General features: G+C 41.9%; 1 protein-coding gene across 1 annotated transcript in view; it reads left to right on the top strand.

Moving 5' to 3' along the window:
- ECT2L (epithelial cell transforming 2 like) overlaps positions 1–24,113 on the top strand; it is a 75,945-nt gene that overhangs the window by 41,865 nt on the left and 9,967 nt on the right. The window contains 12 exon segments of the mRNA XM_047770094.1: positions 395–523; positions 7,634–7,726; positions 9,636–9,818; positions 10,677–10,780; positions 14,828–14,876; positions 14,879–14,913; positions 17,364–17,578; positions 19,075–19,222; positions 20,963–21,036; positions 21,135–21,291; positions 21,974–22,039; positions 23,355–23,443. Of these exon segments, the coding sequence (XP_047626050.1) occupies positions 395–523; positions 7,634–7,726; positions 9,636–9,818; positions 10,677–10,780; positions 14,828–14,876; positions 14,879–14,913; positions 17,364–17,578; positions 19,075–19,222; positions 20,963–21,036; positions 21,135–21,291; positions 21,974–22,039; positions 23,355–23,443 (1,342 nt within the window).

Raw genomic sequence — 24,113 nt, 5'->3', positions numbered from 1 at the left:
AACCCACTGCACCACAGTGGAAACTCCCGAAGGACTTATTTTTTGACTGGCAATTTCGGGAAACATTTCCACTTTGGAACTTTGTTGAAATCCCAGGACATAACTGGCCTTCCACCCTCTGCCCTGCTGGGCGCATCTCTGCCGCCCAGTGAAGGCAGAAATGCGACATCCTAAATCCAAGAGCTCAGTGTCCAATGAATCCAGAGGACACTGTGGCTATGGTGGAGTCCAGTGGTATGTCCTGTGGCCCTAATGTGGGGGCAGCACTGAAGCCAAGATGCCCTGCAGGTCTTGGTCTTACAAGATGTTGATTTTTTGAACTGTTACATTTTCACAAACTGCTCAGAGTTTCTCTTAAACTAACATGACATTTTGATTTTTTTTCCCCCCTTAGGCTACAAAATTGGTATTAAAAACTTATTGAGGCCTGAAGTGAGAGACTTCTGGGAGAAACTAGGAAGCTATGTGGCCCCTGAAGAAGCAGGGGGTCACGTGGATGTCTTTGTACCACTTGGAGCCTCAGGTCAGCTTTGAGAGGTAGTGGGCAGACCTACTTTGGGGTGGTATTTTGTGGATTTATAAAATGCCCTCAGTTCAAGTGACTCCATCACATTTTTCTTTCTTTTTCTATTTATACTTCACATATGCAGGGACTTAGGGGGAAAGGGCAACAGAGTTAATGGGCAAAGTAACCCATTCCTAAAGAAATAAAGTCACTAATCAACTATAATGGAAAACATTAAATCTTAAAAATAAAAAAATTACAGGAGTTCCTGTTGTGGCACAGCAGAAATGAATCCACCTAGTGTCCATGAAGATGCAGGTTTGATCCCTGGCCTTGCTCAGTGGGTGGGGATCTGGTGTTGCCATGAGCTGTGGTGTAGGTCGCAGATGCGGCTCAGATCCCTGCGTTGCTGTGGCTGTGGTGTAGGCTGGCAGCTGCAGCTCCAATCTGACCCCTAGCCTGGGAACTTCCATATGCCATCGGTGCAGCCCTAAAAAAAAAAAAAAAAAAAAGTCACTATTGGCAAAAGCCAGCTGGGGACATTATTTCTGATTCTTCTGGAAAACACAGTAAAATCAGCCTCTACAGTACAGGTGAAAGTTTCTTTTTTCTTTTTTTAAATTATTTTTTTTATTTTTTATTTTTCCCAGTCATATATATATATATATATTTTTCTTTTTCTCACATTATCCTCCATTATGTTCCATCACAAGTGACTGGATATAGTTCCCTGTGCTATACAGCAGGACCTCAATGCTTATCCATTCCAAAAGGAATAGTTTGCATCTATTAACCCCAGACTCCCAGTCCATCCCACTCCCTCCCCCTCCCCCTTGGTGACCACAAGCCTGTTCTCCAAGTCCATGAGTTTCCTTTCTGTAGAAAGGTTCATTTGTGCCATATATTAGATTCCAGGTGTAAGTGATATCATATGGTATTTGTCTTTCTCTTTCTGACTTCACTTAATATGAGAGTCTCTAGCTCCATCCATGTTGTTGCAAATGGCATTATTTTGTTCTTTTTTATGGCTGAGTATTATTCCATTGTGTATATATACCACATCTTAATCCATTCATCTGTCAATGGACATTAGGGTTGTTCCCATATCTTGGTTTTTGTGAATAGTGCTGCAGTGAATATACAGGTGCATGTGTCTTTTTTTAAAGAAAGTTTTGTCCAGATACATGCCCAAGAATGGGACTGCTGGGTGCAAGTTTCTGATCACCATAGAAACCATAGTGAGTCAGTCTGAGAAAATGTTCTCTGCTGTGTTCTCAACCTGGAAAAAGTGGGCAAGACCTTGGGGTCCAGAGATCTGAACTTGAATCTCACTCTTATCACTTCAGCTCCATGGCCTTGGCCCAGTTTATGGATCTGTTTCCTCAAATAAAAGTTAGGATAATAGTACTTTACCTCTGGGACTTCTGAGTATTGAAACAATTACTTAAATTGAATAAAATACTTAAGTATTAAGAGTATTAAAAAACAGTAAAGTACTTCATAAAGATGAGTGTGGTTACCGATACTTTTAAGTGCCTGCCTGTCTGATATCAGCCATATTTAACAGATACCTGTTCAATAAGACCTCTGCATTCATGGAGTTATCAGCTATGGGTTTTTTTGTTTTGTTTTTTATTGCTGCTATTCTTTAACCAAGCAGAGCAGGGAGACGGAGTGTGAAATTAAAGTTTCTCAAACAGTTTCTTGCTACCCATTCCTGAGGGAACTGTGAATTTTAAAGTTCTTAATCCTCAGATTTCACTGGACTATTCAATACATACAAAGCAGGACCCTGGCCGGCTTCCACCAGGCAAGGGAAAAAAACAAGAATTGGAAGGGGTTGAACAGAAAACAAATTACAAATTATTGTAAAAAAAAAATGTTCTTTTACACAAGTTATTACAATTATGTAATCTCAGCCATTTTAGAAAATAGGCACCAAAAAATTTAGGAGATAGAGCAAAATAGTAACAGCATCTATCTCTAGATGTATTTTTCAAATTTTCTACTTTTAAAGTCAGTTTGAAAAGAGTAGGTTACAAAGATTATGGATGGTGTGATCCCAGTGTTTAGAGCCTGTGTATGTGGGGGTGACGGTGTGGCGGGGGGTGGTTGGAAGGATGTGTACCAGCATGCTAACAATAGTTGGGTAAGACGGGTGAGTTTCCCCTTCCCTTTTTTTTTAAGCAATTAGATACATAATTTTATTGCTACTAAAATTATAAAATCTTGGAAGAACCCAAAGAATACATATTCAACACAAGTGAAAATAAATGTCATACATATAATTAGACCTAGGGTAAATATAGGCCAATAGTCAGGATGTTTCAGACAATTATAAAACATTGAGCAATGCAGTTACAATGCATGAATGAAAATCCTTGGCACATAAAGAAAGAGACATAGGTCTCTCTGAGGAGGATAAAACATCTTGAGAGCAACCAATGGGAATTAGACCCTGCTCCTAAGGACAAAAACAATGCATGTAACTGAGGAAATGACGGATAAGACAGTAGCCTTGCTATGTCCACAGAATAATGCATACTATGTTTCAACTTGTCACATACAATGGTTCATAAGGTAGTATTTTACGTTACAAAGTGAAGGTTTCAGAACTCAGACACTTGTAGATCAGAGGAGAAAATTTAAAATTTAAAACCAAACAGGTACGTGTACACATGCGGGATCCTTCCCTTTCCTTTGCCTCAACTTTCTGTTGTGAACTAGTATTACTTTAATAATGAGAGCAAGACAACATTTTTAGTAGGGAAAAAAAGAATGTGAGAAACTACTGCAAGGCCGAGAGAATAAGGACAAAAGGAAAAGAACAACAGGTTTGGTGACATAAAAATCATCTTAAGTGAAACTTAATAGTCCTTAAAATAGATTTTCCACTGCCATTCTGGACTCCAAAGTCATCCCTGAATTTCTTATCAATTTCCACTTGGATGAACCACCAAGCTCCTGGTTCAGTCAGAAGACACTGGCTTCTCAGGCAAAAATCTTCCACCCCTTCAGGCATTTGCTCCTAAACTCGTCAGCCCTGGCAGCTGTATCACCTCTGAAATCCTGATCTCAAGCATCTGTCTGTCTGAGAACCGCTTTCAAACTATGTCCTCAGATATTCCCACTCTGTCCTTCTTTGCCTGAAGATCTTCAATCCACACACTCCCCCTCTTTCCCTCTCTAAGGCCTTGCCTTAGACCTCGGCTGCTCCCTCGTTAAACCTGCACTGAACGATTGGTCATTATCGTTACCTTCCTGCAAAGAATCTGAACTTCTGTTACTTTTTCTCCAGTGCTGGTTTAAAACACCACCATCTGCATAAGCTATGCAGCCGGAGACCGCTGGAAAGAGTAACACAACTGTTCTGACCGAACTTTAATGGCATAAATATCACATGGGGTCCCACCACCCCAGCAGTCCCCCTGCTTTACCATTTCCTTGGTAAATTGCACTCTGAGATGACTTAGGTCATGCCTCCTCCTCTTTAGTCGTTCTGTCAATAACCCTCTCACTTGTTTACTTTTTACTTCCCCAAGGAAACTCCTTGATTTACTTCCCATCACCCTACCCACCACCTCCCCCACCCTACCTTCATTCCGTCTTCCCTTCTGTTATGATGGAAGAAGTACTCCTGCTCAAATCGAAGATCAACCACTCCGCTTGGAAGCTGCATCCCATCGCCTTTCACCTTCCCCAGACTTCATTCCTATACTCAGACCCCCTCCCACAGCCTCAATCCTCTCCTTTATTGGGTTATTCCTATCAAATGAAGAACACCTGTAGTAGCTCCTCCCTCTCCTTCCCCCTCCTAAAAAGAGAGAGACCTTAAACTTGCTCTCACCATTTTTTTTTTTTTTGGTCTTTTTAGGGTCCCACCCACAGCATGTGGAAGTTCCCACGCTCAGGGTCGAATTAGAGCTGCAGCTGCTGGCCTCCACCACAGTCACAGCAATGCCGGGTCCGAGCTGTGTCTGCAACCTACACGGCAGCTCACGTCAATGCCAGATCCTGAACCCACTGAGTGAGTCCAGGGATCGAACCGGTATCCTCATGGATACTAGTCGGGCTCATTACTGCTGATCCACGTGGAAACTCCTCTCTCACCAATTTTTGAGTTGACTATACCAGTGGTTCTCAAAATTTGTGTCTGTATTTGACTCACCTAGAGGTCTTGTAGCCGTTCACATGCAGGAGGTCTGGTGTGGGGGCTGAGACTTTGTATGTCTAACAAGTTCCAGGTGGACCCGATGCTGTTGATCCCGAAGCCACACGTGGAGAGTCATCTGCTGGCTGACTGCCTCCACCCTCCTCACCTCTCAGTTACTCCTCAAGCTCCTCCAAGTGGTCTCCCTGTACTGGAGCCACTTTGGGGAGACTATAAGTGACTCCCGTGTGGCCAAATCCTGTGGTCCCTTCTCCGCCCTCACCTCGCCTTGACTCCTCAGTGGCGTTTGAGGCAGATGATCACTCCTCGAGACTCTCTTCTTTGCTTGGTTTCCCTAATCCCACCCTCTCCTTGTTTTCCTCCGACCTCAGTGGCTTCTTCTCAGTCTCTTTTGCTGGCTCCTCCTCCTCTGGGAGACCTCAAAATGAATGCTGGGCTTAATCCAGGGCTCCCTTCTTTCCATGACTACATTCTTAGGAAGTCCCATCTATTCTACGACTCTGAATTCAGTCTGTAGGCTGAAGACCCCCCAGCTTTTTGACCCTGAAATCGCTGAGCTGCAGGCTCATATCTAGCTTTTATGTGGGTGTTTAGTTTTGCGTGGTGAATAGGCATCTCAGTGTTCACACACCTGAAACAAACTCTTGATTGCCTCCCAGCACAAGCCAGCTCCTTCCCCAGGATTCCTCACTTAAGGTAGCCTCATGTACCTGTTACTGCATAAGCCAGAAACCTAAAGCTTAGCTCGCTCTCTTTTTTTTTTTTTTGCATTTCTTTAAAATTTTAAATAGCTTTATTAAGGTACAGTTGATATACAGTATTTAAAATGTGTAGTTTGATAAATTTTGACATGTCACACCATGTGACATCATAAAACATTCGAGATAACGAACATATTTATCATGCCCGTTTCGTCTTGCCACTTTGCAATTTCTCTCTCCACTTCTCCACTCCAAACTGAGGCCACCACTGATCTTGTGATATGTTTGTTTGCATTGTATAGAATTCTCCATAATTGGAATCATACAGAGTGCATTCTTTTTTTGGTCAGGATTCCTTCACTCCAAATAATTAGATTCATCAACTTCATGCTGGTATCAGTGGTTCATTCCTTTTTACTGTTGGGAATGATTATATTGTACAGATATATCACAATTTGTTTATCCACTTACCTGTTGATAGATATTTGAGTTCTTTTTAGGTTTTGGCATTTAGAAGTGAAGCTGCTGAGAACACATCCTTTCACTTCTCTTGGTGGAATGACAGGGTCATATGATAGGTGTATGTTTAACTTAAAAACAAACAAACAAAAACAGCTCAACTGTTTTCCAAAGCGGTTGTACCATTTTATATTACCACTAGCAGTAGATGAGAACTCCAGCTGCCCAACACTCCTGAGTCAGTTTTCTTATTTGAGCCATTCAAGTGGCTATGTAGTGGTACCTCCTTGTGGTTTTAATTTGCATTTTCTCTAATAATTACTGATGCTAAGCATCTTTCCATGTGCTTATTTTTCTTCCTTGGTGAAGTGTCTCTGCAAATCTTTGCTTATTGTAAAAATTAGGATTTTCGTTTGTTTGTTTTCATTTTTACTGAGAGATCTTTGAACACTCTGGAAAAGTGATTTGCAAATATTTTATCCTAGTTTATGCTTATCTTTTCCTTCTCTGAACAGTTTCTTTTGAAAACAAGAAATTTTAAATTTTAATAAAGTCAAATTTATCAATCTTTTTTAAATCATGCTTTTGATGTCTTAAAATTCTTTACCTAACCTTTACCTAAAAGTTGCTTCTATGTTTTCTCCTAAATTGTTTATAGTCTTAAGTTTGACATTCAGATTTGTGATCCATCTCATTTATTTATTTTTAAATAGAATTCAAGGTACAAACTGAAGTTTGTTTTTTGTTTTTTGTTTTTTTTAATACATGTGCCTATCAAATTGTTTCAGCACCATTCGTTGTAAAGACCATCCTTTCCCAGTGGCTTTCATTTACATCTTTGTAAAATTAATTTATATATGTGGAGGTACACTTATTGACTCTCTTCGATTTCACTGATCTATTTGTTGGTGAAAACATTAGATACCAGTGAGTGACATCCCAACCTTTCAGCCACTGCCACCTTGTTGTAGGCAACTGAAGCAATTTGGAGTGACCATTTATTCCTGGATCACTAAGAATTAAAATATATTGCCCAATATGTTAGTTTCATTTGAAGTGTTTTAATCTATATGCTGTGTCACTGAGGAAGGGATGAAATTAATGCTAAAACGTGACCACTGTATTCCATCGTGTGTTTAACAGTTTTAAGTGTAATCTCTTACAATGAGACTCCTCCTTTGAGTCAGACTGCTTTAGAAAATATATGCAGACTTTTCTCTGTCTTTGCCCTGAGTATTCCAAATTTTTTTTTTTTGGTCTCTTGTCTTTTTTTGTTGTTGTTGTTGTTGCTATTTCTTGGGCCGCTCCCGCGGCATATGGAGGTTCCCAGGCTAGGGGTTGAATCGGAGCTGTAGCCGCCAGCCTACGCCAGAGCCACAGCAACGCGGGATCCGAGCCGCGTCTGCGACCTACACCACAGCTCACGGCAACGCCGGATCGTTAACCCACTGAGCAAGGGCAGGGACCGAACCCACAACCTCATGGTTCCTAGTCGGATTCGTTAACCACTGCGCCACGACGGGAACTCCGAGTATTCCAATTTTAAAAGAAGCACCAGGTCAACCTTCACACCTCTTTCTCCACCCTGTTGTCAGTCCTCATGAACTAAGTGTCTGGACTTCAGTGCTTAGGGCCAAACTGTAAAGTGTTTGATGGATTTTTCCACGAGGGATTTGAACTGAAGACAAGCCCTACAAGGGGCCTTTCTTGGCCAGCTCATTAGCGCTCTTAAGGAATACTTAACTGTTCATGGTAAAACCTGTGAGTAAACTAATGAAAGTATTTTTGGCTGTGCAGAGGCAGGAATAGAAGTTCTTTCTCAGCTGTCTCAACTAACTGGCACGTTATTTACCGCCCCTGCTGGGATTGCAACTGGCTCATACCAACACAGTAAGTGTATATGGGTGCTGACCGGCCCCAATAACACCTACCAACTCCAGGATCACCAAGGACAAAATACAGCTAATAACTCAGGTTCTGGCGAAGTCGATTACTGCCTTTCATGCCTCTGAAGGAAGGCTGTCTTGTCCCAAACTAGGTCATTTCTCATCACTCAGTCATTTGCTTACAAGGGGATTATTTTTACAAATATTTGCTTCAAATTATCATTTGCAAAACTCTATTGAAACATCAGCTTTAACAGTTAAACAAAGATGTAGAGTAACTGATCCAGGGGAATAAGTACAAAGAACAGTTTTTCTTAGTAAAACATAATGAATGCACTTTCATTTGGAAAAATGTAATGCAGCTACAAAGAGAGAGTGAAGGGGCTGGCTCAAGTTCTATTTCAATAGCATTATCTGAGAGGAAAAGGAGATGAAATACACCTGAAAGCAAAGTTCCATTTTGATACTAAAGCTGCAACTATTGGATCCAAATCTGGCATTGGCTGATGCATGAGCGAGTCAAATTGCTTTGCTACCATAATGCTAATCCTTTTCCCTTTTAAAACTCCCTCACTTCTTATAAAACATGATGCAGAAACTATATAAAGCATTACCTCTGTAATCCTGAATGCCAAGGGTCTTTCAAGGCTGATGAAAGCTGGCATGATTGGAAAACTTGCGGGGGGGGGGGGGGGAGATTCGATGTAGATACAACAAAAACCACATTGACCTAATATAGTTTTGTAGCAGAAGGCTCCTGTTAATTTTAGTTTATATAGCAACATCACCAAATGAGGGCATATTTGGCCCTGGGCAGAGACGAATCAGCCTCACAAAGAGGTTGCAGACACTCCTCTTTATAAAATAGGTTTTCTTCCTTTTCTCCTCCTCTGTCTCCTCTCACTCCTGTCCATCCTCCCTCTCCCACTCTTCTTCTTCTCCTTCTAAAAGAACATGTGATAAATACTTGCACATTTGTTAGCACAAATGGATGAAGAACAATCAATCTATCCATTTAGGACAGAAAATCAGATTTCACTTGGCCAAGGTATTCAGTCATTGATCTTCAAGGAGAGAAACTTTCCGAAGCACCCAGCACCATCATGTAGAGACATACATAGAGAGAGCAACTTGACATGATGTAAGAAAGATAGGGGATTGGCTGCCATGAGAATGACTTTGGATGACATGATGGATGACGTGATGGGGAAACCAGGCAGAGTGGGGCGTTCCTGTATTTTTAGTTTTAGGATGCAAACACTAAATAGTATATTCCTACTTGGATGTCTAATCTGCTTTCTGACACAAAAATCCTGCAGCTATTTAATTTTGATTTCAAATACAGTATCACATGTCCACCTTACCTATCAGAATAGAGAAGCATTTAAAGTTATTCACTGAATCCTATTTGAATTTCTAATTTTACCTTTGAAAGCAGACTATGGGTGTCTCCCTTCCTTCCTTCCTCTCTTTCTTTCTTCCTTCCTCCCTCCCTCCCCCTTTTCTTCCTCCCTTCTTTCCTTCCTTCCTTCCTCTTTTTCTTTCTTTCTTTCTAGGGCTGCACTATAGCATATGGAAGTTTCCGGGCTAGGGGTTGAATCCAATCTATAGCTGCCAGCCTACACCACAGCCTCTGCAACGCCAGATCTGAGCTGCATCTGCAACAGCTCTTGGCAACTCTGGATCCTTAACCGAGCAAGGCCAGGGATTGAACCCCAGTCCTCATGGATAATAGTTGTGTTCATTACCCCTGAGCCATGGCAGGAACTCCATATCCTAGTTTTCTAATGAGAAAGGATGATAAGCATGAGATAAATACAATTAAGGGTTGGGGGGTTTTTTGTACTATAACCGAGAAGAATTCTTTCCTCTGAGCTTAAGTCTGCGATAATAAACGGAGAAAATAATGTCAGTTCTTAGTGACTGGCTGGGACGACCGTGGGAAAGGGCGCCCCCTTCCATCTATTTCAGCGAAGCAAAGCTGCAGGCATGGTCCAACCTCACCGACTTTCTGGAAGACACCTTGAAATCAGTAAGGAAACAATTAAGTCCTCTCTTCAAGGACTTGAAGAAGAATATCAGTGGCAGGATGATAGGTAAGAAGTCCTTGCTACTTCTGTGGCAGATTAACTATGAAGCTTGTTACACATCCAGAGTAAACTCAAGTTTAGGAATGCACAAGTGGATTAAAGTTCATTGGTAAAACTTTATTCTCTTTGTTCTTCATATCTCTTTTCAAATGTCATGAATTCCCACCATGAGCAAATTTATTCATCTACAAAATGCTGAAGCTAGTGTTTGGTTTCAAATGTTACCATCTTATCAATTCTAAATCAGCCTATTATTTACCTAGATAAAATCTGTTGTTTGCTAAACCAGAGAGCTCTATCCCTTCCCCCTATAATTTGCTCTAAAAGTTAAGCATCTGCATCCCAATTAACCATCTCCTAGACCACAGAATCCTTTACTTAAATTGTTCTATAATTAAGTTCAACTTATTTTCTGTCTAAAATATTTAATTTGGGATCCAAGCCATGTCTCTGACCTACATCACTGCTCATAACAATGCTGGATCCTTAACCCACTGAGCAGGTCAAGGGATCAAATCCACATCCTCATGGATACTTGTTGGTTTCATTTCTGCTGAGCTGTGATGGGAACTCCAAGAATTTTTGATAGAGTTCAGAATCGAAACTTTATAAGGTTTATTTTCACATTTTTTCCCGGGTCCAATTTATAGATTTCATTCAATACCAGCTTTGTCAGGGTGGGGTACTACATTTAGATGCTCTTACTCATTTTATATTTTATCTTAGTAGATAATCCTCCTCGAGTAATAGAATTTTTATTCTCTGCATTTTTTTCACTAACAAGCAACTTAGAGGACTGCATTTTCCTCTTGATCACATCTCCTACATAAATTAAGTACAGTGCATATGACCTTCTATTTACAGGGCAATTTATATTTGATACCATGGGTATGGCTCACATTCTGAATAACCAAGAAATTGCACAAGCTCTGGCAGATGGATTGACAGAACTTTCACAAGAAAATTCTGTAAGTGTTCCTTTGAATAAAACAAACTATGAAAACCCCAATTTATAAATAAATTTTTAGTTTGCATTTATTATTTTCTTTTACCAGTTTATCTTTTTGGGATACAATTCCTCAGAGAAACTGCATCCATTTATGAAAAAAAAGTCACTGAGATTCCAAACCCAAGATGTATTAGCTATTCAAATAGACATATAGGAAAATCTTCCTGGTTATTTAAAGTCAGTTACACAATGCACTGTTTTCTGTCTTGTGATTAATTTCAGTCAGAAGTAAATTTAAAAAAACACATTTAGTGGATTTATACTTCACATAAACATTATTCAACAGTTAACAACAATTATGGCAGAAAAACTGAGAAAGTGTGAAACCAGATATAAAAATATGAAGGCCAGAGTTTCCTTGTGGTACATCAGGTTAAGGATCCGGTGTTGTCATTGCAGCAGCTGGGGTTTCTGCTGTGGTGTGTGTTCAGTCCTTGGCCTGGGAACTTCCACATGCCACAGGCACAGCCAAAGAAAAAGACAAAAGGTAGGGGAAGCTAGTTAGGAAGGGAAAGAGAACGCCAAGAGAACAGAAGCAAATCGGAGATTTGGTTGGGGATAAGCATGAGGAAAGCCTGAAGATGCATTTTCATCAGAAGCAAATCTTGAATGCTTTTCCAGAAGTCACCCACATACCAGGACCCAGGGAGGAGGGGCAGTGTACAGAACATACTCTGCCCTGAGACCATAGCAAGGCTATAGGAAAATAAAACACAGTCAGCCCTACATATCTGTGCATTTCCACACCCATGGGTTCTGCATCCTCAGAGTCCAACATGTTGAAAATATCCGGGAAAAAAATTCCAGAAAGTTCCACAAAGCAAACTTGAATTTGGCCTGAGAGCTATTTACATTGTACTAGGTACTATAAGTAACTGAGAGATGATTTAAAGTATATGGGAGGATGCACTAGGTTATATGCAAGTGCTGCACACCATTTTACACAAGAGACTTGAGTATCCAAGAATTTTGGTCTCTGCAGACGTCCTGAGCCAGTCACCCGTGGATACAAAGGGACAGTTGTATGCAGTGCTCAGTTCAGGGGCAGCTGAGACCAGGACAGGAATAAAGATGGCATTAACACACCTGATGCTTTATGAGGTCTCTAGCTTCCCAAGGAAAAATTCTCACATCCTTCCCTCCCACTGTAGTAACTCTATTTTGGGTGATTTTAACAGCATCTCTGGACACTCTGTCCCGACCTATTGTGGTTTCTGCTCGGCTTCCTGGGTTAACCCCAGACATCGCTGGGGTTAGCGGACCCGTGTGGAGCCTGAGGAGTTGCGGGAAGCCATGTTTTTCTTCTCTGACGACTCAGCATCTCAGCGCACTGGCCGGCCCCTCGGCCATCCCAGTAATACAGGCCCAGGGGAAATTTGCTGATAATATAATCAGGGATGATCCAGGGGCCCTGAAATGCTCTGCATGTCTCCAAACACCAAGGAATCATTAAACGTGTTTGGTGTAGGTTCGTGGTACTTATTACCACTGAATTATTTTAAAATAACCTCGTGTGATATAATTTCGGTGGTGCCCAAACCTACAGCTTGGGGGGGAACCAAATTAGGGAGTCTCACCGGGTGTTCTCCCAGGAATTGCGCTGCTGGGGCCTCTCCCCCAGGCCTCCTCCAAGACAACAGAGTCGTCCTGTCCCCTTTCCTCATTTGGCTAAGAGGCTGGTGGGGGCCACTTCAGTTTGGATGATCTTGAGACCCTCCCACAAGACCTTGGCATGCTAAGTGGAGTGTGACAAGAGCTGAGAACCAAGATTAGCTAGAAAGCCCCTGGGACAGACTCGAATTGAATAATAGCTACTTTGTTTTCCGGACTTGTCAATTAATTAGGTAAGAAGTTGAAAACTCTACTAAAAATGTTTTCCCTTTTTTGCTGCACTTTGGCTGACCTGTATTTTAAATATGAATTCTTTTTTTGCGGGGGGGTGAATTTTTCAGGACAAACCTCTGGAATTTTTGTCGTATTTTCTGCTGAAGAAATGTAATGAAAAGAGCAAAGATTTTGAAGGAAATGTTATTCTAACAAAACATGACCCAAAGGCAACGTGCAGTTTATTCATAAAGGTAAAGTTGATGCCACAGCGCTACTGCAGAGGTAGACATACGTGCTTAAGAAGTTCATCAACAATAATGATAATGACAGTTCTGCCTGGAAAGCTTTCAACTTGTAGTTTCTCCTAAGAACTTCATTTTCACAGATTATTATTAAAAAGGGGTATTTTTTAGTTTCGTAATGTAACATTTACCCTCTTAAAAGCACATGTGGCACCACGCTCATGGGAGTTTGGCTGTTGGGGGGAGAACTGGACACTTGCATTCTGCATGCCATTTATTCAGGGGAGGCCTGAGATAACCCCAAAAAAGATTTTTTTTCCCTTCATTTGCAGTCCAGGAAACTTTTTTTTGTGAAACTAAAATCAGTTGCTTTTTTTTTTCTAAGTTGAGACTCAAATTCATAAAAGAAAAAAAAAAGTGGATTTGAAGTTCTTTAGGCAAGAAAAAATTTCACAAGTACTATATTCAGAATCCATACATTCTCCATTAAGCAAAATACTCAGGATTCAGGAAGCACTGAAAACTGCATTGTCATTCAGAGAGCTGATTTCTATGAAAATGCCATTTTATGCCCATTGAAAAATCACCTGTCTTTGATGACTGAAGCCTTGGGATACAGCCCCCAACACAAAGTCACATGACTGTTAGTAGGAGTAGACTTGTAAGGCCCCCCTAGCAGGTAAATCACGTGTGGCCCTATTAACGAGATTTCTGGGTCTTTGTCAAGCAGCTATAGAGGACAGCACAGTGAGGGGTGGGCAAACGAGGAGGGTGGCTGGTGGCAGCGTCTCCTCTGCCAAGCTGCCCCAAACTTGCTCAGCAGAATGAAAGGCATATAGACCTGGGCAGTCACAAATGGGGAGGGCAAAAGAAATGGCCAACAGAACCCAGTGGAGCAGTGGTGAAACACTCAGGCTCAGGTGGGGTGCCCATTAGCCCAGAGAAGCCAGCTGGCTGCATGCAGTTCGGGGACCAGGCTCTTATACAAAGGCTTTAGGTAGCCATAAGGGATGCTTGCAGGTACAAAAGAAAAATTCATTTTTGCCTGAGTAAAGTCAAAGGATTCTTGGTAACAAATTGGTGTTTTTCTTCCAGTTTCAGTCCTAGATATCAGGGGGTTTGCCGTGGGTAGTTTTATCTTTGACTAGACAGGACAGTGGCAGTGACCATTAATCCTCATTAGCTCTTAATACAAACATGGGACCACTGTTCCATTGCTGGGGTGAACCCTGGGATGCTGCAGGCAGCAGGGCGGCTATTTTTTTTTAAATACACTAAATTATAGGGAAGCCACAAGAACAGCTAACAAGGAAAATGAAGAAAGAATGAGCCATATTTAGGCTGGTGCCATCTTGAGCTCAGCCTGTCCCCCTCTAATGCCTTAATAAATCTCTCTTGCTTTACCAAAAAAAAAAAAAAAAAAAAGAACCATATTTAAACATGGCAACCGATCTAGAAATGGCATATGATGACACATTTTCTTTAGCTGAAAAAAGAGGTGAATTTTATAAAGTGCAGTGAGATTTTTCTTCTGGCATCTTAAAAACAAGCTAACTTATTTGCCCTCCGCATACAAGTGACAGAGCAGAGCTGAGGCAGAGGCCCAAATCCCAAGCACAGTGTGGGATCCCTAAGTCTACGAGGAGCTGCTCAATAGTAGGATCTCTCCCCTGACTCCCAGGGGAAAAGGGAGCTGTCCTGAATTTAGTGTCTCAAGTATAATCAGTTCCTAGGAAGCAAAGGTTATTATTTTTTTTAACATAAAATTTGAGAGAGCATCACATTTATCAAGTGCTTAATTCATTGTGTCCAGGGAACACTGTGGTTAGGGCTGAAGGCAGAAGCTACTGAGATCCTCCTGTTGGGCTTAGCACCGACAGGGCATTTAGACACCCCAGGGCCTGCTTCCAAATAACCCGCCTGCATTTAACCCTCAGGAGAGAAATGTTACAGAAGACAATCCTCAGGATGCAAAATCAAGTCTCAGCAAAATGACCCAAATTTTGAGTTGGTGGTTAAGCTGGTAAGCCAATTCATTACATAATGAGAATTTTCTATTTATTTTGCTCCTGACCAAAACAAAACAAAACAAGTCAGCCTTTATTCTGATGAATTCTTTTATTTTCTTGAACGTTTCCCTTGGGGGAGGGGAACCCCAACTATACATAACTGGGGGAAAATCCAGCCAGTGGATTTTTTTTTTTTGTCTTTTGTCCTTTTATGGCTGCACCCCTAGCATATGGAGGTTCCCAGGCTAGGGGTCTAATTGGAGCTGTTGCTGCAGGCCTACACCACAGCCACAGCAATGAAAGATCTGAGCCACAACTGCGACCTACACAAGGCTGGATCCTTTACCCACGGACAGAGGCCAGGGATCAAACCTGCAACCTCGTGGTTCCTAGTCGGATTTGTTTCCTCTGTGCCAGGATGGGAACTCCGGATTTTTCTTTTGAATAAGTCCTGGCCTAAAAAGAAGCTGAGTTAAGAGGTTGGAGGTTTAACATCTCCAGGGCAAGAGCCCTCTCTGGGCTACTCCACGTTTTTCTAATAAGACACAAGGTCGGCATTTAAAGAAAATGACACGGACATGAAAGTTCATCGTTTCTAACTTACCTACCATCTATGGTCTGCCTTCAAACGCTGAGTGTAATCAATAAATTTTAGGTTTCTGCCTCACCCTCTAGGAAAGGTAGTGTGTGGAAGGACGTGGACCGTCAGAGGCTTGGTCCTGCGCTGCCTGCCGCAATGCACAGCGCGTGCGTGCTGACGGCGCTTCTGCCCCGTGTGTCCACACTTATGATCCTGTTTCATCCTCGGAATTCTGTAAGGCAGATGTTAGAACCCACATTTTGCGGAGGAGGAGGTCAGGTCTGACAACTTCAAATGATTTCCCTAAGGTTAGACAGCAGGCAGAGAAAGAATCCTGAATCCTCGAATCCTGCGGCGCGGAGCTCCCCCTGCCCCAGGCTCTTTGCCAGGCGCACAGCACCATGGGCCAGTCCGCCTGCTGTGCACAGAGCATCGGCGACCCTCCTGGCCGGCTTCACGCACACCCTGCCCATCCCCAGGATGCACTGTGGAGGAGGGTACTTACATAGTGCAGCGAATACCATGTTGCCATAGCCTGACTATTGGCAGTAATAATAATGGTTTTAAGATAATAACTGGACATTGACACCTGAAATCTTAAGTCAAAATGATAATAAATATTAGATAAAATTCAATATTTTAAAAATAAGTAAATACACATAAAAATATAATACGGGCTATAAGACAACTGCCAAATGAGATACAGATGTATTTTTTTAACTTCTCAGATATGTCTAAATAGGCATTCTGTACAGACCACGTGATTTAAAGGTTAAACTTAACCAAGAACCGTGTGTTATAGTGTTTCAGCCAGAATACATTTTCTAATTTTTCTCTTAAATCACCTTTACATTTTAATTTTAGTTCATGAAATTATGGTTGACCTATTTCAGGTGAGGATCACATGGTGTTACATGCTAGTATTGCCATATTTTATTTGGGGCAGTGTAGGGCATACAAAGGACTGGAAGGAAAAGAGGAAATTGTGTTCTAAGAGCTTTAGTTGTTCTAAGCTCAAATACAAAGACATTCAATTTAAAGATTTGATGTTGGTAGTTGCTTTCTATTGCAAAGATACTAATTTTACAACTTTTCTAAAGTACAAACATAAGGAAAAGAATTACCTAGTCCCAGTAAGGAAAATCAATTTCTCCATACAAAAACCTAGCACACTTAATATCAGGGTGGGAGTTCCTTACGCCAGTGTATGGCTTTCCCCTCTGCGTTAAAAAATAAAACAGGCCTTCGATATATAGATAACATAGAACATCTGGCAACCTAACGAAGCAGGAGAGATGGGTCCACAGGTGCTTCTTCCTAGTTACAGAAGAAGAGTATGAGTTTCAGTATTTCATGACACACAGTGAGAACTCAAGTGACTGTTAGTTGACGATGAGAGGCCTAGCTCATTTCTGTTCTGTGTCTGTGGGATAACCAACAAAACACCCCTGGGGAAAAGAGAAGGAAAGCAAAGAGCGGGCAACCCAGGCAGGACTGTCTTTCATCACCATAGAGCCAACAGCTAGTAACTGACACAGGATACCTATCTGGATATAGAGATGGATAAAAGTCAAATCTCAGTCTGCCTGCCTCAGGATCCAAGAGTCAGAGTCCCATCTCTGCTATGGCATTAGGCTGGCTGGACGTGAGGGCCTATTCGGCTGATAATGGGAACATGCAATGGCCAGCAGTGTCCTTCCCTCTCCCCTCTCCAGGTTCCCTTCAACCTGCATATCATAAGCCAGAAAGGGGCAATCTCAGAGTGACTGCCTGACTGCTCAACACATCATTTCTCTGTCTCCTTTGACTGTCAGCTTTTCTGAGGCTGTAAACCTGGAAAGAGTCCTTATGCTTTTCCTCCGAGCTCTTAATGCTGTTCTGCAGGAGAGAAAGCTCCAGCTGGACTCGGCCGAAAAGCGAACCAGCATCGTCAGGGAGCTCTTACAGAGTGAGAGAAAATATGTGCAGATGCTAGAAATTGTGAGAGATGTTTACGCAAAGCCACTGAGAGCAGCACTGTCATCAAACAGAGCAATCCTAAGCGCTGCAAATATCCAGATCATTTTCTCTGATATTCTGAGGATTTTATGTCTTAACAGGTAAACTCTAAATAGGTATTTTTTGAAATATTCATTCTGCAGTAGGAGGAACCCACACTTAGTTATTTCAAAAAGCTATACAGGGGAGTTCCTGTTGAGGCTCAGTGGGTTAAGAACCCAACTAGTATCCATGAGGACACAGGTTTGATCCCTGGCCTCGCTCAGTGGGTTAAGGATCCGACATTACTGTAAGCTGCAGTGTAGGTCGCAGATGCAGCTTGGATGCAGTGACTACCACTGGTAGTGTATGCCAGCAGCTGCGGCTCCCATTCATCTCCTAGCCTGGGAACTTCCATATGCCACAGATGCGGCCATAAAAAAAAAGAAAAGAAAAGAAAAAAAAGCTATACAGGGGCTTAGTCATTCTCTGTCCTTCTTGGGGACTCTGCCTGATCATCTCACAGAAGAGAGAGGCTTCTTGACATTGGGCTGTGACCTCTAGTGATGCTTTTTGGGGCATATCCCTGCCTCAACTCACAGCTACAGTACAAAGAGGAGAGTCCAGGGCCTGAGATTCTATATTCATAAATACACCCTTTACCCAAAAGACAATGGAAAGGGGAGCCATATGGAGCTGTCCTTAGTCAGCAGTGTTTAGTTGAGCAATGGGAAAGGAAGTGGAGGATATTAATGGGACCATGTCACTAGGACACTTTGCTTAGAGAACCTGAGGCTGGGGGTCAGTTTAATAACTATGTGGGGTTGTTTTTTTTTGTTTGTTTGTTTTTGTTTTGTTTTGTTTTGTTTTTTGCCTTTTCTAGGGCTGCTTCCTGCGGCATGTGGAAGTTCCCAGGCTAGGGGTCTAATTGGAGCTGAAGCTGCCAGCCTACACCACAGCTCACGGCAACTCCAGATCCTTAAGCCACTGAGCAAGGCCAGGGATCGAACCCACAACCTTATGGTTCCTAGTCAGATTCATTAACTACTGAGCTACGACGGGAACTCCAACAGTATGTGATTTGAGTATAGAACAGTTGAGAGAGAAAAGTGATTGTTTGGATTGGAAATAAAGTAAGACAAACTGAGCTTGCACTTCTCTGCCAGTCACTCTGGGTAACTTAGAACAAGTCCCTTAGCTCAGGGGGGGGCCCAGGTCCTATCGAATGAACTTGGCCTCTCTGGGTTTTCAAGGTCCGTGCTGGCTAAATGAGAGATAACCTTGGCTCCACGGCATTCAGCCCTTGAAGGGGGTCAAGTGTTCTCCTCTGGGGGTTGAAAGAAACCGTCCCCTGGGGCAAAGTGGGAAGGGGACAGTCAGGGGAGGCCAGCCTTGTGTCCTGACTCAAGGCATTAAGAGGAAGAGGTGGGATTCCACCAGAGTGAACCACTTCCTCCCTTCCCATCTCCTCCTTCCTGCCGACTCTGTACGGCCTCCTTGTCAAGGTGAAAGGACTTGACAAAAGCCCTGCCCTAAATGACTGACCACTATTTTATTTTTTAAGTTTAGTGGTTACCACTGGCCAAGAGTTCATGGCCACGTTTTTCTCATATTGCAGGCACTTTCTAGAGGACCTCAGAGACAGACTACAGGAATGGGGCCCCGCTCACTGCGTGGGAGATATATTCATAAAATTTGGAAGCCAGTTGAACACATATACCAATTTCCTCAACAATTACCCTGTGGTTCTGAAAACTATTGAAAAGGTAAAAGATTGAGTTATCATGCAGGCATTCAGTAGACCTTCCGAGCGTGAAAGGAAGCTTCACACATAATCCAAAGGACTGGAATGAATAGGAAAGACATCTCTACTCTCAGCTTCTAGATCTCCTCCTCTGGTTTACTTTGAGCTCCTTGAGGAACGGGCACCCTGGCTTATCTCATGTTGTACCATTAGGGGCTTGCACAGGACCCCGCAGGGCCCAGGAACCTATTGTGGGAATGAACTAATCTTCATGCAAATTGCCAGACTCCTACCTGCTCGTTGCCCTGGGGCTTGGTTACAGGAACAAGGCTCACAGTCAGGCGGGAGCAGGACCGTGAGCTGTGATTCCACGCTACCCCTGCAGTCCCGCCACCACAGCTTGGCAAGTGCAGCTCACAGAGAAAAGGAATTCATAAGTGTCTTTTCAAAAGACACTCACTGGGCGAAATCTCGCTATGAGATAGGGAATTTCTTTGCCTTAACGTTCCTTAGAGATGCATTATAAACAAATGTCCTTGTTGCGACTCATGCCTTCCATAGTCTGAGCAGGAATATTCAGTTCCTATCTGTACCCTTGCTGCTCTTTTGGGATCTCCTTTGATGGCAGTAGGTAGGACGCCTCTTTCTTCCCTCTTCAGTTTACTTGAAAGGTAGTAGAGTTGCCTTGTGACATGGCGGTGCACTTTGGCCCATGTCTACTGTCCCCCTTGTGGCTGTATCTGCCTGTCTGTACTGAGGCCCTAAAGGGAGCGCCTGGGCTGGGAGGTCTCTGGAAGACTCCTGACCTCAGACATTTCGACTTATCACATCCTTCCTACCCCACCCAGGGAATTTAAACACAATTATGTGACTGTTGCATGAATAAGGCAATGTCATAGAACTGACCTTTAGGACAAGAATCGGAACAAAATATCACGTATCATAGACATATTGGTACCCAAACTTTTATAGTTATGGCTGATTATATATCTTTACAGCATGGGGGTGCATATAAATAAGTGCTATTAATACTCTCGAAATCAGTGAATTTTTGATTTCTAGAATTAGCATGACTTACATCTGAGAAAAGTGAGGTAAATTCCTGGGTGTACTAATAGTGATAAATATTACATTTACAAGCAGATTGGTTAAAAATTTGTCACTGCTGTGGCTTGGGTTACATCCCTGACCTGGGAACTGCCATAAGCTGCTGGTATGGCCAAAACAAAACAAAACCCCCAAACCCCCAAAACCAGATGTTAAGTACAGTGGAGCACCTTCCTACTGTTACTATGAAAAACATGATTTGTAGCAGTATTGTAGGTGAACCCATTAATAGTCTCTTACCATAAGGAAAGAACATTTACTGTGTGATAGGCACTTTCTGAATAGGACTTTTGCCCCCTCACCATAAGAATTAGATATGATATCCAAGAGAGGCTCAGAGAAGTTAAGTAACTTGACAACATCATATAAAGTTAGATTTAAATTAGAATTCGAATTCTAATCCCGGCCTACCTCCATGCGGATCCATTTTCATTTTTCTGTACTGATTTAAGTTCGGTGAATTGGGTTAGGTTTATGGTATAACTGATACCCTGTACTTCATATATTAGTAAGCCCCTGTAGTATTAATAATATTTTCATTAGAGGTAGCTGTTGCCCATTTGCTTTGAGCCCTTCACAGATCATGCGTGGCTGGTGGGATAGAACAATTTACACCTGTCTTATAGAGTTTTGACAGTATAATGCTCACCTTTAGTGCCGAGAAGTGATACCAGCATTCCGAGCTTTCCTGAAGAGGCATGATAAGACGGTGGCTACCAAAATGTTGAGGTGAGTTCTGAGGGCAAGCATGGCTGGGGCACCCCAAGGACGGCGATTCTCTGGCCGTCAGAAAGAGACCAGCGTTGCCTTCTCTGTGCCTCACATAGCCTTCCAGAGCTGCTTTTGCACCCGTCCCGGAGGTTTGACGAATATATGCACCTTCTCTATGCGCTGAGGCTTCACACTCCTGCAGAACATGTTGACCGTGGGGACTTGACCACTGCAATTGACCAAATCAGAAAATACAAAGGTTACATAGAGCAGGTTGGTTGCTGATAAAAGTCTGTGTCTTTTTAAAACGTTTAATGCTTTTGTGGTCATCCAGCTCAAAGATCCTGAAACCTCTGAGTTCTTTACCTCAAGGTCTCTCATCCTTTTAATGCAAAATCACGGTGTTCAGTGATTTTGAGCACTGAGGGCTTCTATTCTAAGTCAAACAATGTGAGGCAGAACATTCTCAGAGAGCTGTATAAGTGCCATGAAACCTTTATTAATATAAAAGTTTAAAGAATGAAATATTTGGATTGATTTTTCTAGATAATTAAAAGAAAAAAAAGGAAATTCTTTGTTTCTGAAAATACTCCTTCATGTATTAATTAGCTTTCCTGCTTAAGTAAGTACAGCAATCACAAAATTTATTCTCTGCAAGAATTAAGCATCTTGGAGTATAGTACTATTATTCTGAAAATATCATTGTGATGTACTTACCGCAAGGGAATTCTGGGCTGAAAGTCAACTGATAACATATTATGCTCAGAAGATACTTTTGAGTACTGCTGTTTCCATTTGCCACTTGTTTTAAAACACTGGGTACATGAAATTGAGATTCCTATTATAGTTTATGAAAATATCGTGCTCTTATCAAGTGCCATAAAGTGTTTTTAATATATTTTTATGGATAAAAATATCACAATTTTGGCTTGCCTAAAATCACTTTGTTTTCCAGATGAAGCAAAACATCAATATGAAAGATCAGCTGTCAGACATACAGAGCATCATCTGGGGATGCCCTGTACGTATTCTGATGCACTTGCTACGTCTTACGCTCGTGAATTATAACCTCAAGCTGTTGACACAAGGAGATGTACAGATTTTGATTCAGCTAACACCTGCTGAATGTCTGCTGTGTGCCAGGTGCTGCCAAGCTCTCACAGTTCACATCCTTGTTATCTGCAAGGATGCTAGATGAGAAGAGGCACAAGTGGGGTTGACCTCATCCCATAATTCTCCGTGGTCCTAGCATCTTGCTTGGCGCCTCTGTGATCATGGCCCCCTTTGAGGAACGGGGCCCGTCTTTATTATTTTATATCTCCTTGCACATAGTATCTTGTGCGGGATCCTGCACACTGTGGACATCTGTAAAAAATCCTGGAAGTCTTCTGTTGGTTATTGTTACCTATAGAATATCATCTGGTTCCATTCTACCTTCCCTCTTTAAAAAAAATTGTTTTTATTATAGTTGATTTACAGTGTTTTATTAATGTCTGCTGTATAGCAGAGTGATCCGTTATACATTTATAGACATTCTTTTTCTCATATTGCCTACCTTCCCTCCTACTGCCTTGCCTACCACCTTGTGATCAAACCACACAGATGTACTCACCATTCTGCAATAATGTAAGCCTCTCCTCACATATTTGTGCTTTGCCCATGATCTTCCTCCTGGGAAACTGCCTTCCTTTTCCACTCCACTGGATAACCTATTCTTCCTTCCTCCTTCCTTCCTTCCTTCCTTCCTTCCTTCCTTTATTTATTTATTTATTTATTTATTTATTTATTTATTTATTTATTTATTTATTGTCTTTTTAGGGCCGCACTAGCAGCATATGGAGCGTATGCTGGCCTACACCAGAGCCACAGCAGTGCGGGATCTGAGCTGTGTCTTTGACCTACACTACAGCTCATGGCAACACCGGATCCTTAATCCACTGAGTGAGGCCAGGGATTGAACCCATGTCCTCATGGATGCTAGTCAGGTTCACCAACCACTGGGCCACGATGGGAACCCCCATTCACTTCCTTTTCTTGATAGATCCCTTCTTACCCACCCTACCCCCATTTTATTGTTAATACTATGAGAATTTATAATAAAACAATAATTTCAATAGTTTAAAAAATTAGACAGCACCTTCGATATAGTTTTTACTGTTGATTCTGTGCTTTTTCTAAAGAAAGCCTGTTTACAAACAAGGAAAGTACTCATTTTCTTTTTCATAATTGAACTGAGTTCTACTCAACAGTTACATCTACGTGTAAAATGGTTCTGGAGTGGTGGGACTTATTTTCTAAAAATTTATATGTTTCTAATTTTGTTTTTGATTTCATAGGCTCTATCGGAAGTAAACAGATATCTGATTAGGGTCCAAGATGTAGCCCAACTTCAGTGCTGTGATGAGGAAATAAGTTTCTCTTTAAGGTAAACATTTAACTGCCCATGGGTGTGATGGGTTTTCTTATCTTGTACCCAACATCCACCATGTCTGTCATACTGTAATTTTGAGATAAATCTTGTGTTCAAGTGACAAGTTACACACACACTCCTCTCTGAGACGAAGGAAGCTGATTTAGTACCTTACTTGCTTGCCAGGTGGCTAGTGGGCAGAATGGAAGAAAATAAATTGTCTTTTCCGGGACCACTAACTCCACAGAAATAGGAATTCCAAAGTTTGGTGACTTTCCTACTGAGAGGAGAGCCCAGTGTTATGGGCTATCACACCAATGATTGGTTGAACTCTAAGAGAGGACCAGTTTATTATCCACAGATCGTTATCGAGGTCAGTATTTAAAAGCCTCACTGTGAGAGCACCATAATATTGAGGTCTCACAAATCTGGTTTGCACAGTGCTCACAGCAGTGTAAGAACTACTGTAATATGAGGTGCTAATTGCCATAAGCTCCTTTAGAATAAGGATAGGCAAACTTTTTCTGTAAAGGATCAGATAGTATTCTAGGTCTTTCTTGCCAAATGATCTCTGTGGCAACTATGTAACTTTGCTGTTGTAGCACAAAAGCAGCTACATAAATATATAATCAGTAATACAATCTTCATAAACAATACGTAAGTGGACGAGTGTAGCTGTGTTCCA

Source organism: Phacochoerus africanus, chromosome 2 (genome assembly GCF_016906955.1).
Source record: "Phacochoerus africanus isolate WHEZ1 chromosome 2, ROS_Pafr_v1, whole genome shotgun sequence".
In the NCBI taxonomy this organism is placed as follows: domain Eukaryota; kingdom Metazoa; phylum Chordata; class Mammalia; order Artiodactyla; family Suidae; genus Phacochoerus; species Phacochoerus africanus.
The sequence above is the reverse complement of the archived record's forward strand: the minus strand, read 5'-3'. Positions and strand labels throughout refer to the sequence as shown.